General features: G+C 35.0%; 1 protein-coding gene across 5 annotated transcripts in view; it reads right to left on the bottom strand.

The window, feature by feature from the left end:
* SPAST (spastin) overlaps nt 1-17,613 on the bottom strand; it is a 63,128-nt gene that overhangs the window by 20,747 nt on the left and 24,768 nt on the right. For 3 of the 5 annotated variants that reach the window (XM_063078529.1, XM_063078527.1, XM_063078528.1), the window contains exons 4-7: nt 13,480-13,575; nt 7,066-7,253; nt 6,313-6,446; nt 5,838-5,931 (exon numbers count right to left, since the gene is read on the bottom strand). In XM_063078529.1, the coding sequence (XP_062934599.1) occupies nt 5,838-5,931; nt 6,313-6,446; nt 7,066-7,253; nt 13,480-13,575 (512 nt within the window). The remainder of the gene's footprint in view (nt 1-5,837; nt 5,932-6,312; nt 6,447-7,065; nt 7,254-13,479; nt 13,576-17,613) is intronic. The other 2 variants (XM_063078530.1, XM_063078532.1) reach the window with 1 other exon arrangement.

The following is a 17,613-nucleotide window of genomic DNA, read 5'->3' as shown; positions in this document are numbered from 1 at the left end:
GGTGCAGTGGTATCTTACTGTTGTTTTAATGTGCAATTTCCCTGATAATGTATGAAGTTGAGCATATTTTCAAATGCTTGTCATCTCTATATCTTCCCTGGTGAAGTGTCTGTTCAGATCGTTTGCCCGTTTATAAGTTGGGTTTTTTGTTTTCCTATTGTTGAGTTTTAGAAGTTCGTTATCTATTTTGGATACCAGTCCTTCATCAGACACGTTTTGCAAAGATTTTTCTCCAAGTCTGTGGCTTGTCTTCTCATTCCCTTAACAGTGTCTTTCACAGAATAGATGTTTTTTATTTTAATAAAGTTTAGCTTATCAATTTTTTCTTTCAAGGAGCTTGCTTTGCTGTTGTATCTAAGAAATCACTGCCAAACCAAAGGTCATCTAGATTTTCTCTTGTGTTATCTTCTAGAACTTTTACAGTTTGCATTTTACATTCAGGTCTATGACCCATTTTAATTAATTTTTGTGAAAGGTGTTAGGTCTGTGTCTAGATTCATTTTTTTTTTTTGCATGCAGACGTCCAGTTGTTCTGGCAGCATGTGTTGAAAAGGTTACCTTTTCTCCACTGAATTGCCTTTGCTCCTTCATCAAAGATGGGTTGACATATTTGCAAGTCTATTTCTGGGCTTTCTGTTCTGTTCTATTGATCTATTTGTCTATTTTTTTTGCCACTGATATACTGTCTTGACTTGTATAGCTTTACAGTAAGTCTTGAATTTGAACAGTATCAGTCCTCTGACTTTGTTCTTCTCCTTCAGTACTGTGTTGGCTATTCTGGGTTATTTGGATTTCCATATAAACTTCAGAATTAAAATAACTGGCTAGAAGGCTGGCCCATGGCTCACTTGGGAGAGTGTGGTGCTGATAACACCAAGGCCACAGGTTCAGATCCCTATATAGGGATGGCCGGTTAGCTCACTTGCGACAGCATGGTGCTGACACCACCAAGTCAAGTGTTAAGATCCCTTTACTGGTCATCTTTTAAAAAACAAACAAACAAACAAGCAAACAAACAAACTGGCTAGGTTATGATTGAGATTGCACTGAATCTATACACCAACTTAGGAACAACTGACATCTTGGTAATATTCAGTCTTCTATCCATTTATGTGGAATATCTCTCAATTCACTTAGATCCTCTTTGATCTGTCATCAGAGTTTTGCAGTTTTCCTCATATAGATCTTGTACAAACACTTTGTGAGATTTATACCTAAGTATTTCATTTCATTAGTGTTAATGTAAATGGTACTGTATTTTAGTTTCAAATTCTGATTGCTCAGTGCTGGTATATATGAAAGCAATTGACTTTTGTATACTAATTTTGGATCTTGCAACCTTGCTATATGATCACTTACTAGTTCCAAGGGTTTTTTTGTTGATTGTTTGGGACTTTCTCCATAGACAATCATGTTATCTGCGAACAAAGATATTCAACCTCTGATCTATATAAAAATAGTAACTCAATATGGCTCAACCTAACAGAAAATGAAGTCCCCTTCTCCCACTCACCTTCCAGAACACCAATAGTCAAGCTTATATACTCCAAACAAGAGACCAGAAAATCCTTTTCTAGAGAATGTAAATAACCCCAGAACAAAAGACCTACAGCTACAGACATTTGGAGAAAGCCAAATAAATAGCAGGCTTACCACCTGGTCATCCTGTGGTAAGGTCATTAACAAGTTCCCACAATCATCAAGCTCTACTTACCTATACAACAGAGTTGCTAATTAACTTTGTTATTATTCCATTCTAGTATGAATGGACAACCAGGACAACCAGTATAACCAGACATTAGAGAGAAGCTTTGAATATGAAAGAATTTAAAGAAAAAAGAAAAAAAAAAGGAATCCAGAAGAAACAAAGACAATGCAGTAAACAAAACAAGCTCTAATTAATATCTTTAGAGGCACAGAAGAATATACTACACCTCTGAAAAAAGAACAGGAAGCTATAATAAAAGATCAATCAGAGGACAAGTAAGAGCTCTTGAAAGCAAAAATAGAACATCTGAAATTTCCAGGAAATAGTTGGAAAATAAAGTTGATGAAAACTCCCCGCAAGTACAACAAAGGACAAAAAAAATGAAGTCTAAAGAGGAAAGACATGAAATCCAGACCAATTCAAGAGGGTTTGAGAACCAAATAAAAAAAAGTTTAAGAAAGATGGAACAAAGAAAGTAAAGAACAAAAAGTTAAAGAATTCTAGAACCTTTCTCAGAATAGAAAGGGCAAGGGGAAAAAAAAGAAAAAAGAAAGAAAAACAAAATGAATCCAGCAAATTGTAAAATACCGGAAGAGCAGAAATAAATAGAAGATCCAAAAAGCTTTGAAAAATAAAAATAAGAAGTCCAGTTCAATTTTGATTCCTCATCTTTTGTATCTATTACAAAGCAACACTGGAAGCTAGAAGACAATGAACAATGACTTCAAAATACTAAGGAAAAATAATTTCCAACCTAAATCTTAACACCCAGTCAAATGGCCAGTAAGGGAAGAAAACAGAATAAAGATATTTTCAGACATACAAAATCTCAAAAAATTGCCTTACATGAGCCCTTTCTCAGGAAGTTACTGGGGAATATACTCCATCAAAATCAGAAAATAAACCATGGAATCCAAAAGACAGGAGACCCAACATAGAAGGCAAAGGAAATTCTCATGATGGTGGTGATGAGAGATTATAGAACTGCTTTGAAATAGGAATAGAGAACAACTGGGTTTTAAATGGAACAGAAGAAGGGGTTCCAGGGAATGTGATTCTAAGGAAAAAAACAAAACAAAACTGAGCTAACAGATTATTGGTTTGGTTTGACCATGTGGAAACTGGATTAAAACTGTGTGGGAAGAATTATTAATGGGTAAGATGAAAACTAAGCAAATGAAAAATACAGTTATTTGCTCTTGGGAAAAAAAAAAGATGTGCAAGGAAAAAGAATAGTATATTACTTGGCTTGACAGTGAATAATATTTAAAAGTACTGAATACTGATTTAAATTAAAGCTGTGATATAATTATACTGGGAGGATATGGGTAGGAGATGTGTGGTATAATGGAATGGAGCTAAGCGTTCATCTATTATGACAGACAAATTAACAGATTCGAAAATAAAATAAAAATTAAGAAAGGGTTCTGTAAGATTAATATTTAAAAATAAAGAAGTAAAAGAATAAAAGGCAAATGTTCAAGCTGGTATATGAAAGATAACATTATATTTAGAAATTCATGGGTGGTGTTGTAACACCAAGGTCAAGGTTTTGAATCCCCATACTGGCCACCTGCCAAAAAAAAATAAATGAATAAATAAATTGGAGGACAATCACATTCTTCTATGGACAAATAAGCTGCACAGAATACGGAACAGATCTATGAAATAAGGATAAAGAGTATATATGTTCCATGTAAAACATATAAAGAAAAAAATTTAGATAATGGTGATGTACTTTGAAGTGTAGTCATGGTTTGGGGTGGGAAGGTACGGTTTGTTTTCTTCTGTATATTTGGTTTAAATTTAAATTTTTGGGCCGAGTCCGTGGCGCACTTGGGAGAGTGCGGCGCTGGGAGCGCAGCAACCCTCCCGCCGCGGGTTCGGATCCTATATAGGAATGGCCGGTGCACTCACTGGCTGAGTGCCGGTCACGAAAAAGACAAAAAAAAAAGAAAAAAAAAAAAAGAAAAAATAAATTTAAATTTTTAAGTTTAATTTTTTTTCAAGGATATATTTGTGATATTTAAAATTATTTTTAGGGCTCACTGGTTAGCTCAATTGGTTAGAGCATTGTGTTATAACACCAAGGTCAAGGGTTTGGATCCCCTTACTGGCCAGCCATCAAAAAAAAATTTTTTTTAATGTTAAAATATAATTAAAATCATGGTCCTTATATGATGGCAGGGAAATGGACAAGAGTTTTTTCAACATCCCTTCCAGGTATATGACTTCATGAATGAGTGAGGGTTGAAGAACTTGTTTTAATTCTGAGAACAATTTATCTCAAGTGAGTATCTTTAGTATCAGTTACCTCCTTAAAACCAGTTTTAGTGTTAGATGACTTAATTATGATGCTGTGCTTCTACAACGAAATAAAAATTCCAGTACATTGAAGAATGGTTCCATAATGATGCCTGCCACACCAACTTTCCATTGTACCTAACAATGTCCCTATTCTATTGCGGTCCATCCAAGCTTCCTACTATGGGGAATTAGGAATAAAGGTGATTTTTTGCATGACAGAGGTGCTTTATGAGATATGTCTTACCCATTCATAGGCTTACCCTGATCCATTTTATGGGTCTATTATGAAATGCTGAGCTAGGACAATAAAATCGCCTTTCTTGGGAATTTGAACTAGAAGAAAAAAAATACTCCATTTGGCAGGTGTGGCAAAATATAAGGGCAAGTGTGTACCAGTATACAAACACCGAGGCCTGGCTCTACCACACATCCTGCTTTACCTTACATCTCAATTTACTAAATTTATTAAGGTTTCTGCTTCTCCTGAGGACAGGTTATTCAACCTTATTTAAAGTAACTCGAGACCAGCATTTTTACATTATTTCAGCTTTTTTTTTTTAAATATTCATTTTTACTAGCTTTCTATTTTAATAATTGTTTGCTTATTTTACCGGATATTAACAAAAATTTAACTAGCATATCAAACCGATGATTTCATAAATGAAGGGCTGGCTGGTCAGCTCAGTTGCTTAGAGTGCAGCCTTGTAACACTGAAGTCAAGGGTTCAGATCCCCACATGGGCCACCCACAAAAAAAAATGAAAAAAGAACGAGCCATAAGTAAAATATAGTAGACTTGGAAAATAGTAAGTATAGCATAGTTGGTACTCACAAGTGATAAACACTGGGAAGGAATTATGTGAAAGATTGAGAATATGGAAAAATAGAACCACACAACCTCTGCATATTCATTTAAAAGTGCATCCATCACAATGTGTCACACTACTCTATTTCTACTAGATGTTGTAGATGAGTCCATAGATTTGCATGTTCAAGAAGAAATAACTATGACTCAGAAGTGGGTCCTCAGATTTATTTTTTGCAACATTATTGGAATAGCACTAAATATGCAATCTATTATGAAAATCCAAAACAGTGTAAGTATGGAAAACCAAATATTTACTATCAAGTACAAGATTACCTATCTTCCTGAACGAGTCTAAAAATATGTGATGGAAGGATAGATCCTTACCCATCGTTCACTGGCTCTCTGTCTATTTTGATGACTTAATACTCTTGAAAAGCATTATTTTAAAAATTGTTCTTCAAATTTATACTTAAAGAATTATTTCACCTTAATTTTCCTTTTCTCCACTATGATTTCTGTCTCTTAATATTAAATCTTGCTCACCTTCTCATAAAAATTATGACATACAGGACTGGCTGAGAGCTCACTTGAGAGAGTATGATGCTTGTAACACCAAGGTCACAGGATTGGACCCCCATACTAGCCAGCCGTTCCCCCTGCCCCCACAAAAATTATAACATACCACCCACTTTTTCTATAAATGTTAAAAATGAATTGGGAATTAGGAACTCATATTTATTCTCTCCTCCTATAATAATTTGTCAACATCAATTGCTAATGCTTCATCTTCTTAAAAACATTAAATGTTGAATACATCAAGGTCCTGGGTGCTATCCCTGTACCGGCCAGCTGCTAAACAAAATGAACGAACCCAAAAACAAACAAAAAAAAATTAAAAATATTAAATCTACTGTTACCTTATATAAATTAGTCATCTGGCACAGCTCAAAACTTTTCTTTACTACTACTATGTATTCAGTAATGCATGGTATTACAGGAAAATGAAAGCCCTTACCTCAGGCCTCAGAGAAGGAAGAATAACAATTTCTTGCAATGCTTGTTTTGCCAACTCTTGACCAGCTATATCATCAAATTTAACAGCTGTTCCACTAAGAAAGAGAACCTCAGTTAGTTCCACAATAGAAATATGGTTCAGTTATTACAATATGAAGTATAAACCCTATGAAGTATATTTTGATGTCCACTGTGAAACTATGATTTTCTATGTTTATATAATTAAAAACTATCATAAAAATTAAGCTTGTAAATCAGAAAGGTATTTATTATCTACTTCACTCATGATACATTTTATAAATAAAATTAAAGGGCTGGCCAGGTAGCTCAGCTGGTTAGAGCATGGTGCTGATAGCCCCAAGGTCAAGGTTCAATCCCTGTTACCGGCAAATAATAATAAAAATTTTAAAATTTTAAAAATACAAATAAAATTAAAAATAAAGACTGTAAGATAAAACTTTAGCTGGCAAACTTACTTGTCCACAATTTCGTTCATTATGAGATTAGCAAGGTTGCTGTCCACATTCCTAAAATTCTTCAAGTCTTTCTTTTTACGAACAGCAGTTGTAGGGGTAGAAGGTTTATTTGTTCTATTTGTTTTTGGAGTACCCTTAAATGATACAAAATTTAAATATGAAAATACAACCTAACATTTATACTTTTAACAAGTGAATTAACCTCAAAGTTTACAGAATTTAAGTTTTTAAAATAGAAAAAAGGATATAAAAATCCAAAAACTGTATATTTATCCCAAAGTAAAATTGTATTCATGAAAGAATTACATTTGGCATGAAGTGGGTTTATAGAGGGTGTTATACAGGGAGATTTAATTACTATAAGAGAAAGCCCCTATGATAAAACAATCATGTAATTTTGATCCCTGTTAGAAATGTGACAAAACTCTAGGTATGTTTATGCTATAAAACATTTACACATCCTTACCAGCCAGCTGCCAAAAGAAAAAAATAAATAAAACATTTACAAAGACCGAAATAATTTGAAAAATAAATTAAAAATGAAATATATAACATTATATAAAACAGACTAGGTAAGTACACTTAATATAAAATGCCTAATTCAGTCCAAAAGGAGTTTTATATTTAACTTTGTAGAAACTTATCAATTTTCTGAAGTATTGTAAAGTACTTCTGATAAACTTCAGCAAGCAAAATATGCTCAAAATTTTTTATTTGCAAAGCATAGCAATTAAAGTTATAATCCCAGAATACCTTATGAGTGGCAGTCGCAGGACTAGGCCCCTGTCTCACTCCAGAAACCATGGATAAACCACTGCAACTTGGTGCTCTGCAGTGGCCTGAAAGACTTATCGGTCCAGTTCTCATAATTGCTTTTGGACGAGGCAGTGAATTACTAGTGTGTGTTAAGGGATCTTTTCTTTTCGGAACAGCTCCACTTTCTATCAAGGAAAAAGTAAAACCATCAAGATTAGAAAATTATGGCTACACATTATAAAAAGTAATAAAAAGACAAGTACAGGACTGGCTGGTTAGCTTAGTTGGTTAGAGCATGGTGCTGATAACATTAAGATCCACGGTGTGAACCCTGTACTGGCCAGCTGCCAAAAAAAGAAAAGAAAAGAAAAGAAAAAAGGGGGGGAGAGGGGGAGGAGAGAAAGAGAGAGAGAGAGAAAGAAAACAGGTACAAATTTGCAAATCAAGCCAATAAAATTTTTTAAATCCAGAAATATTTCAAACTAAGATTTCGATCAGAACATATAACAGGTGTTCATAAGAGTTATCTGGGTGGATAGGATTATGGTTGTTAGGTTTTTCCTTTTCCTGATGTATATTCTACATCTTCTTACAAAGAAATGTATTTGTAAGATTAAGAAAAAACCTCATTTGTAGGGACAAGACAAGAATATAAAAAAGTTATCAAGCAAATAAAGCTCCTAAAACATAAAAAATAAAATGCAGTAAGGCATTAGGGATAGGCTGTACAGAAGGAAAAAACGAAAAGCACTTCACTCTTGGGTTCCAAATTTTTAAGTCTATATAAAACACCATAAAAGTCCATAGCCTACGCCCACCATGAATTTTTAAAACTGATCAATTTTAATTGGAAAAGTATAAAGATGTGGTTTTTAATTTACCAACTATTTTATGTGATATATATATGTAAATAAACCTTTATAGAACACCTCTGACTAAGTTGAAAGGGTTACTTGTCCTGTTGTGCTCTTCTATATTAAAAGCCTGTGATTTAAGGGCTGGCTCATGGCTCACTTGGGAGAGTGTGGTGCTGATAACACCAAGGCCATGGGTTTGATTCCCTATATAGGGATGGCCGGTTAGCTCACTTGGGAGAGCGTGGTGCTGACAACACCAAGTCAAGGGTTAAGATCCCCTTACCGGTCATCTTTTAAAAAAAAAAAAAAAAAAAAAAAGCTTGTGATTTAATGTTCAAATCCCATTGCTTCTAAATAATATTTTATATACTACATAGTAAGCATCAGTTTTTATTAATTTGCCGTGAAGACAAGTGTTAAATCAGTCAGCAAAGTAGTGCGGCCAAGAGAAAGGAAAAAAGCCTCAGTTTTGATTTTGTCATCGAATTCTTTTATACGGTTTAAGGAAACTAAGGACTCTAAACTAGTATAGGGAAATCACTTTATTCCGAAAACCAAACAGTTTATTTATCTCAGGTAAACTGCTTTAAAATCAGAAAGAGTAAATCAAATTCAAGTAAAAACAAACAAACAAACAAATACATTCACAGGATACCTTAAAATGAGGTTCTGAACACAGCAATTTTTAACTGGCACTGTGAAACTAAAATCAGGACCTCTAAGACAAGTGGAAAAATATATAGCTCTGCAAAGAGACAGTTATGACCACATACCTGAATACTCAAAAACTAGGCCAACTTTGAGTTGTTCATTTATAATAATTAAATTTATCACAGTCATGAAGATTATTATAGACTCACTCTAAACTATCTTGGATTATTGTTCTATGACATAAACAACTAGGACTTCTAGAATTATTCCTGTCACAATAAGAGCTGGAACTTCCTATCTCAGCAAAGTCTTAAGATTGAAGATTCATTTACCTAAACTAAGAAGTATATCAAATGGCCAATAATGCACAGCATACTAAGTACAGGAAAAATAAAAACAAAAAATGGAACTATGGTCCCTATCTTCAAAAACAGATTCAATCTACAGAACACAAGGAACAGATACAATTTATAATAATTAGTAAATGTATATCCAAATTGTAGAAGATTCATAAAGGAAATGTACTTGACAGGGCCTGGTTTTCCAAAGCCTTGCAGTTTCAAATATTGACCTTGCAAAGGACAGGAAATTTTCCTCAGGCAATTGAGTCTCTGTTGTAAGATAAAGAATTGTAACACAGCGAGGATGCTGCTTCAAAGACAGACAGGTTACTGACTGATATGTAAAGTTACTGGGAAGCTGCTGGAGGGAGAAAAAAAATGTTTGCTAGATCAAATTTTTGTTGGTAGATCACTTAATTGTCTAATGAAATGTCATGTGACTTGTTTTTACCGAATGTTACTAGCTTCTATTGTTAAACTTGTTAAAACTATGTCTCTTCCTGTAACTTGCTGGTCTGGAGAATAAATGCAGGAAGAGAACCCCAATTCATGGTTAATTTCCCAAATGGAAGGAATGCCTCACGCTTGAGGGTTCTGGGATATATTAACCCCTTTCTGTGGCATCTCACTGCTCACAAGAGATGGGCTTTGAGTAATCTTTGGTGGCTTCATCACCCAAGGGAAAAGGGGTGACAAATCCGTGGGAGGCAAAGCAACACAAATGATAAGACAACTCAAAATAAGGGAACTTTGGAATAGAGTAAGGTTGATCAAGAGGTTTTTCCAGTACATAAATATAAAGTTCTGAACCATACTCTCAAGAAACTAATGGATACTGACCATCAGGGAAGAAGCAAGAAAGCATTCCAGAAAAGGGAAAGCATAAGCAAAAGCAAAGATGTGAAGAAAAAAAGCAATTTCTGCCTAGGGTAATGTTATATTAGCATCCATTTCAGAGGGAAAAAAAGAGACTAAAGAAGAATTTCTTCAGACAGAAACTACACAGTCCTAAAACTATAGATAGAAATTTCCACAACGAACATCTATGATAAAGACAGAATTTTCACCAAAAATAACAAATGTCAGTAGGCAATGAGGTATGAACAAAATGATGAGGGAATAAAAAGTGACCTGCCACATAAGAATGAGGGTATTTTCAAGGGCCAGCCCATGGCTCACTTGGGAGAGTGTGGTGCTGGTAACACCAAGGCCAAGGGTTTGGACCCCTATATAGGGATGGCTGGTTAGCTTACTTGGGAGAGCGTGGTGTTGACAACACCAAGTCAAGGGTTAAGATCCCCTTACCAGTCATCTTTTAAGAAGGAAAAAATAAAAAAAAAAACAAACAGAATGAGGTTATCTTCAGACATTAGAAAGCCTAAGAGAGTTTATCTACAGACACTTTAAAAGAACTACAAAAGGATGTCATCAGGTTAAAAAGCAACTTAAACACAGAAAAAAGTAAAAAGCTATATAACATGAAGTTAGAGAACAAGAAAAATCAGAAAACCTGTGGGGAAGGAAAACTCAAGACAGAAAAATCATAGTATATACTACTTGGCTTTGGGTAAACAATATTTACTAAGTCATAGTAATTTTACTATAATTTAAAAAAATAACTAAAAATACAATATACGAGAGTACTTTAAAAAGTTCATGGATTGGTTAGAGCATGGTGCTGATAACACCAAAGTCCAGGGTTTAATCCCTGTACCTACCAGCCACCAAAAAACGGTGGAAAAATTGAATTAAAATATAGTACACATCTTTCTATGAACTTTTTGAAGACCCACATGTACGTGTCACTTAATGAAGGGAACAGTTCTGGGAGATGTATTATTAGGTAATTTGTCATTAAGCAAACATCATATAGTTTATTTACACAAACCTAGATGGTACAGCCTACTAAACACCTCGGCTATATGGTATAGCCATTATAATCTTATGTGGTCTGTCCTTGACCAAAATGTCCTTATGTGGGGCATGACGATATATTGGGAAATAAAGGGCAATGGTAGAGTAAGAGAATTTTCAGTCTTCTTCCACCAATGAGAAGTTAGTAAGTATCAAAAACTGATAAATCAGGAATAGCAATATAAGAATAATATTTGAAAATACAGTGAAACATACTGGCCAGCCTCCAAAAAAAAAAAAAAAAAGAAAGAGAAAATATGCCCTTCAGTATTTTAAGACCAACTTTACTGAGGTATAATCTACAAATAATAAACTGCATCCATTTAAAGTATACAATTTAGGGGCTGGCTGTTTAGCGCCATATCAGCCAGCTGCCAAATATAAAAAATAAATAAATAAAGTATGCAATTTAATGAGTTTGTGAAGATGTACATAATTGTGAAACAGACCTAAAATCAAGATATAAAACGTTTCCTTCATAGCCTAAGGTTTCCTTGTGTCCATGTTCACTCTATCCCTCTCACCACCCCCAGCCCTAGGCAGACAATCTGCTTTCTGACACTACAGGAGTCATCTGATTTAGTAATTTCTGTTGATGAATCTTTCTTTTGACATCCCCTACCTACTGCTGAGGCTATCTAATAAAGTTTTTAATTTCAGTAACTATACTTTTTAACTCTAGAATATCCATTATTTTTATCATTTGTTAACTGATGCCATATTTTATTTTAATTCTTTGAACTTATTTATAACAGCTACTTTGAAGTCTTTGCTAAATCCAACATCTGGGCCCACTCAGTTTCTACAGACTGGTTTTTTTCTTGAATAAGGGTCATACTTTCCTATTTTTTTGCATGTCTAATAATTTTGACTTGAAAATTGGACACCATAGATAACATATTATAGTAATAAGTAGATTCTGGTATGATGACTTCCTAAGGAAGGTGAAGTAACTCATCCAAGTGAAACATCCCAGAATGTTCCAGAAGGGAGTAACACTAATAAACTAGGCCTGAGTGAGCTAGCTCATTCCCTAGGGTTCACTGCTTATCAAATACCAGTGCTGTATACATTAACTTTCAAGTCAATATGTCCCTCCAACTATAAAACAGAATTAATTAATAGGACATTACCAGGGATTTGAAATAAGTTTGATTCTTTAAAATGGGTCCCAGGAAGAGGAAGATGCCTTTAAAAAAAAGTTTTTTTTTTTTTTGGCATGGCAGAGAAATACAGTGGGATCTAGCATGTGTAAAGAAATAGAAGAGAATCAAGATAATAAGCGATACCAGCTCTTCAGGGCTAGAGAACTTTTACTATTTACCCTGGTAGGATTACATCTCAATATGTATTTTGGAAACAACTATTTATGTGTGATGGATTCTTACATTTCTTTGTTTTTATCAAAAATTTCCTTAAGAAAATGTCAGCCCTACACAGACATGCTAAGACGAACAGGCGAAGTACTTACATCTATACTTGAAATGGCATTTTAAATCAGACATAGGAAGGAATGGGAAGAGGAATAGCCACTGACTCTGGACTAGAAGACCAAACCAAAGTGAGAACTCCTTAAGGAAGAGGTGAAGCCACAAGGGAAAGAGCTGATGACCAACTGTTTCTTCTGTCCATAGAAATCCATTTACTCTACCTCTTCTCTATTAAAACCTTAATAAATAAAGAAGGCAGTTGTCTCATAGCCTAACCTAAGGTTTTTCTGCAACAATTTGAACAAAGTAATGTTTACTTTAATAAAATTTAAGCCCTAGACATGAAACTATTGCTGAAAAAGTCACCAATAAAACTAGCTGAGATGGGCTGGCTGGTTAGCTCAGTTAATTAGAGTGTGGTATTATAACACCAAGGTCAAGGGTTCAGATCCCCATATTGGCCAGCTGCCAAAAAAAAAAAAAAAAAAAACTAGCTGAATTGTCAGAGAACCTACGAAATGAAGATTCCTTCACCCAAACAAAACAAAAAAGCATTTAATCTTCTGCAGAGGTTGATCCCCAAATTTCATGGAAAACAGGTTTAATCCACAGTAAATAACAATATTCTAATATTTCTCCTCACTATGTGAAGCTCCAAATTTTTTTTTTTTTTTTTTAAAGATGACCGGTCAGGGGATCTTAACCCTTGACTTGGTGGTGTCAGCACCACGCTCAGCCAGTGAGCAAACCAGCCATCCCTATATGGGATCCGAACCTGCGGCCTTGGTGTTATCAGCACCACACTCTCCCGAGTGAGCCCCGGGCCGGCCCAAATTTTTTCTAACAGGTACTACAATAAAAAATTCACATGTAGGGCTGGCCAGTTAGCTCAGCTGGTTAGAGCTCGGTGTAATAACACTAAGGTCAAGGATTCGGGTCTCCATACCAGCCAGCTTCCCCCACCCCACAAAAAAAGTAAAAAAAAAAAGAAAACTTAGAGGTTACAAAATATGCAAATAAAGCATATTTAGAATGGCTATTTCTTATTTGTTACATGTTTGTATACTATGAATGATAGGAATACTGTATTTTCAATATAGCCCTGTGAAAAACAATTAAATCTACCATTATGAAATAAAATCAACATCACCAGGTTAAACAAGACTCTACTTTGTGTACAAGCTTTATTATTTTACATGTTAGTTAACCTAAACCCACCTGACTGGAGATGTCCGTTGCGGCATGTCAAGTTAGTACTGTCATTATAGACGTCCATTTGTGACTTGGAAAATTGCAAAACTGGTTGCAGCTTCTCTATGCACCAGATAGGGTGTAAAAAAAAAAAAAGAACAAAATAAACAGAAAGAAAAAAATATAAAGAACAAATAAAATGTGCATGTGAAATGAAAAATTATTCAAGGTGTTACAAAGTTGTTACGTGATGAAGAGTTTTTGCATTTATATAAAATTCTCTTTAAAAATATAATTAGTAAAAACTCAGACATAAACATAGCAACAAAAACTAACAAGTGAATGGCTAAGTTCAAAATATGCCTTATTCAGGTTTGGTAATTGAGGCAGTTATATATTACTATTATCACCAGCAAATATTTACTGACTATGTAATATGTCCAAATCACTGTGTTAGGAGACTTCTATGGAGATTAAAAAAAATGAATATGGTCTCTATTGTCCAGATATTTATTAAATATAATTAGCAACTTACAATGCAACCATACTAAAAAAAAAAAAAAAAAAGATGAAAAAGACTGCACGGTACAAAAGAAATAGACCACTGAAAAGCTTTACAGAGGAAGTGGGCTATGAGCTGGCCAGGGTTTGAAAAGATAAAAAGAAAGGACATTTCAGGAAAGGAGAACAAGCATTTAAAATGGCACAGAAAGAAACTACAAAATGTCAGGAAATGTTATATTCAGCTACATTAACTAACATACATCAGGCAAAAAATAAATGCAATAAAGCAGAATGGAATAAGCATGCTGCAGAACTATGTGTACAGTACCCTACCAAATTTAAACACACACATATGCAGTTATATACATGAAGATTACCTCTAAAAAGGACCCACAAAAACGTAATAGCAGCTGTCTCCAGGGAGGGGAAATAAGTGGCTGGGGCATAGTATAGGACGGATGCTTTCTAAACTTAAATTTTTAATAAAATTTAGTGGCATGTGCCTATATTACATTTTTTAAAATAATTAAAAATTCAAAAGGATTATTTCAACCCTACCCCCACTTTAAATAACAACAACAAACAACTCTCCCAAGATCTCGGTCTCAAAGTCCTGCACCTGATGCTGAAGAGGGCAGCAGTTTGATCTTCCTTGTCAATCCTCATCATTGCTGCATTCTCTTCCCCCATTCAAGCAGTCAATTTATATGCTAGTTGATATACACCCTGCTCCACCACTTACTAGTGACATAACCTTGATTTAGCCTCAGTTTTCCGAGGGTCTCAAGGATTAAATAATGTATACAAAGTATGTACTCTATGCCTCAGCCATAATAGGGGCTCAATTTTTACCATATTTATTTTGCTGAAATAGTCCAAGTCATCATAACTGATTTTTGTTGTCTGTACCGGTAAGTCAGTGAATACATGTAAAAACACAGCACATATACTAACTCTCTTAAAATTTTCATTTCCAAGGTCATACAAGTAGGTGCCATGCTTCGTTTACAGTAAAACCATATATGCCTTTGGGACAGGTTAAATAGCAGCTACCTTTTCTGTACAAAGCACAAAGTACCGCACAGCTTTTGTATCCTTATATCCTAGAGCGGGCTGATACAATATACCTTGGAGTTTTTTATTTTGTTTTATTTTTTTGGTTAGCTAACAGGCAGGTCACCTAATTTTTCTCAAAGATAAAGTCACAAATTAGAAAAAACACTGATTTGTACAAGTCTTCTTTATCAACTAATACTTTCTTCAATGAAATGTAACAAAAAGTTCACAGAAACATTCATTATATAACAAAAATAAAGAGAAATTAATTCCTTAGTTTTGATAACTAATAATTAGGAATAAAAAACTACAGAACTTAGGCCGCCCTGTGGCTCACTCAGGAGAGTATGGTGCTGATAACACCAAGGCCATGGGTTCGGATCCAATATAGGGATGGCCAGTTAGCTCACTTGGGAGAGCGTGGTGCTGACAACACCAAGTCAAGGGTTAGGATCTCCTTACCGGTCATCTTTATTTAAAAAAAAACAAAACAAAACTACAGAACCTGTTTTTAGGTACGCAGAATTTAGACTTATACATGTAGAAGCACACACACATAACTATAGCAGAAAACTGCTACTATGACCCCGCTCCAATTCATTTTTTTTTTGTCTTTTTTGTGACCGGCACTCAGCCAGTGAGTGCACCGGCCATTCCCACTTCCGAACCCGTGGCGGGAGCGTCGCCGCGCTCCCAGCGCCGCACTCTCCCGAGTGCGCCACGGGCTCGGCCCTCATTTTTGTTAAAGAAAGTAAACTTAGACTAATGCTTCCTTTTAAAATGACTAAGGTTGGCTGGCCAGTTAGCTCAGCTGGTTAGAGCAGAGTGTTGTAACACCAATGTCAAGAAAAGTATATTAATCAATGACTTAGATTAAAACAGACACAGGAAGGAACGGGAAGAATAGCCACTGACTCTGTACTAGAAGACCAAACCAAAGAAAAGTGACCTTAAAAGAAAAAAAAAAAAAGGAAAAATAAAATAAAATAAAAAATAACAGTGACCTTGCTTCTTGACATCCAACCCCCATACAATCATCTGAGTGATCTACTTAAAAAGAAAATCTTACCGTATAACTCTTCTACTTAAAACCCTTTAGTGGCTTCTCATTGCTCATTGAGTTCAAGCTTCTTCATATGATATACCAGGCCACCCATGATCTGCCTATCTCTCTCATGCCTGAGCAATCCCAACTTCATGTCTCTACCCTGCCCTACTCACCATGCTGTTTGTTACCCTTGAGTCTTTGTTCATGCTGTCATTTCCTCCCAAGATGTCTTTTCTCACATTCTTTAGTACTTTTTGCTTATCTTCTTAAATCTGCACTTTAGGTTTCACTTCCAGGAAGCTTTCTCAGACATCTATTTTCCCACTCCTACAAAATATTTGTATATCTCTATCCTGCAGTGATAATGATGATCTTTTAATGTATCTGCCATTCCCACAACATTATGAGTTCTATAAACTCAGGAACATTTTGTCCAATCTATCAGTAAATTTGTTTGTTCAACCTTCAAATATAACCATAACTCAACCACTTGTTTCCAGTTCTCCTGATAGCACCCTGGCCCAAGCCTCCACCATTTTTCTCCTAGATTACTCCAACAGGGTCCTAATTGCTCTCCTTTGGTTCTACCCTTAGATTCTATACACAACATAGCAATCAGTGATCCTTCCAAAATTTAAGTGAGATTATGTCATTCCTTTCCTAAAAATGCTTATGATTGCTCTCCATTTCACAGGTGGTAAAAGACCAAGTCCTCATGGTGGACTATAAGGCCCTGTGTGTTGTGATAATCCCTTCCCCCCTAATGAGTTCTCTGACCTCATCACTACTACACTCTCCTTACTGGGAACAATGGTCTCTTTACTGCTTCACAAACATACCAGGTACATTATCTTAAGGCTTTGTATCAGCTCTTACTTCTCTCCGGACCATTCCTCTCTCAGGTATCTTCATGGGTAACTCATGTCAACTAATCAAAGAGAGATACCCTGACCATTCCGTTTAAAACTAAAAACCCAAACCACCTCCCATCCAATCCTAATTCATGTTTTACTTTTGTTTTTCTGTATATTTATCAACTTCTAATATAATGTATAATTTGTTTTTTATATTTATTTGTCTACTACCTGTCTTCTCCTCGCTGGAATATAAACTCTATGGAGGAGGGATCCTTGTCTATATTCTAAGTGCCTACAAGAGTGCCTAGCACATGGTAACCACCAAATAAATATTTGTTAAGTTAATAAATAAATTTATTATATCCCTTGGCACTATACCTGGTACTAAGTAGGCATTTAATAAATGGATCTCAAATGAAGTTAAGTTTAAAAAAAGAAGTATAACTGCCAGGTATATCAAGATGCTGACACCAAAACTATCTTTATCTACAGCAGGTTTAACAGGTTTGCTCTAACGTTCACAATCACTAAACTAAAGGTAAATAAAATATATGAACTCTTCCATCTTTATCAGAGAAGTTGCATCTTCTCAAACCAGCCTGTATGGAGAACTCAAGGCTCATTCTCCCCATTCTCCATCCTAATTAGATAGCTATTTGGCATCACACCTCTGAAAATCTCCAATTTTTAACCAGC

Source organism: Cynocephalus volans, chromosome 14 (assembly GCF_027409185.1).
Source record: "Cynocephalus volans isolate mCynVol1 chromosome 14, mCynVol1.pri, whole genome shotgun sequence".
Lineage (NCBI taxonomy): Eukaryota > Metazoa > Chordata > Mammalia > Dermoptera > Cynocephalidae > Cynocephalus > Cynocephalus volans.
This window is presented reverse-complemented; position numbering and strand designations above follow the sequence as displayed.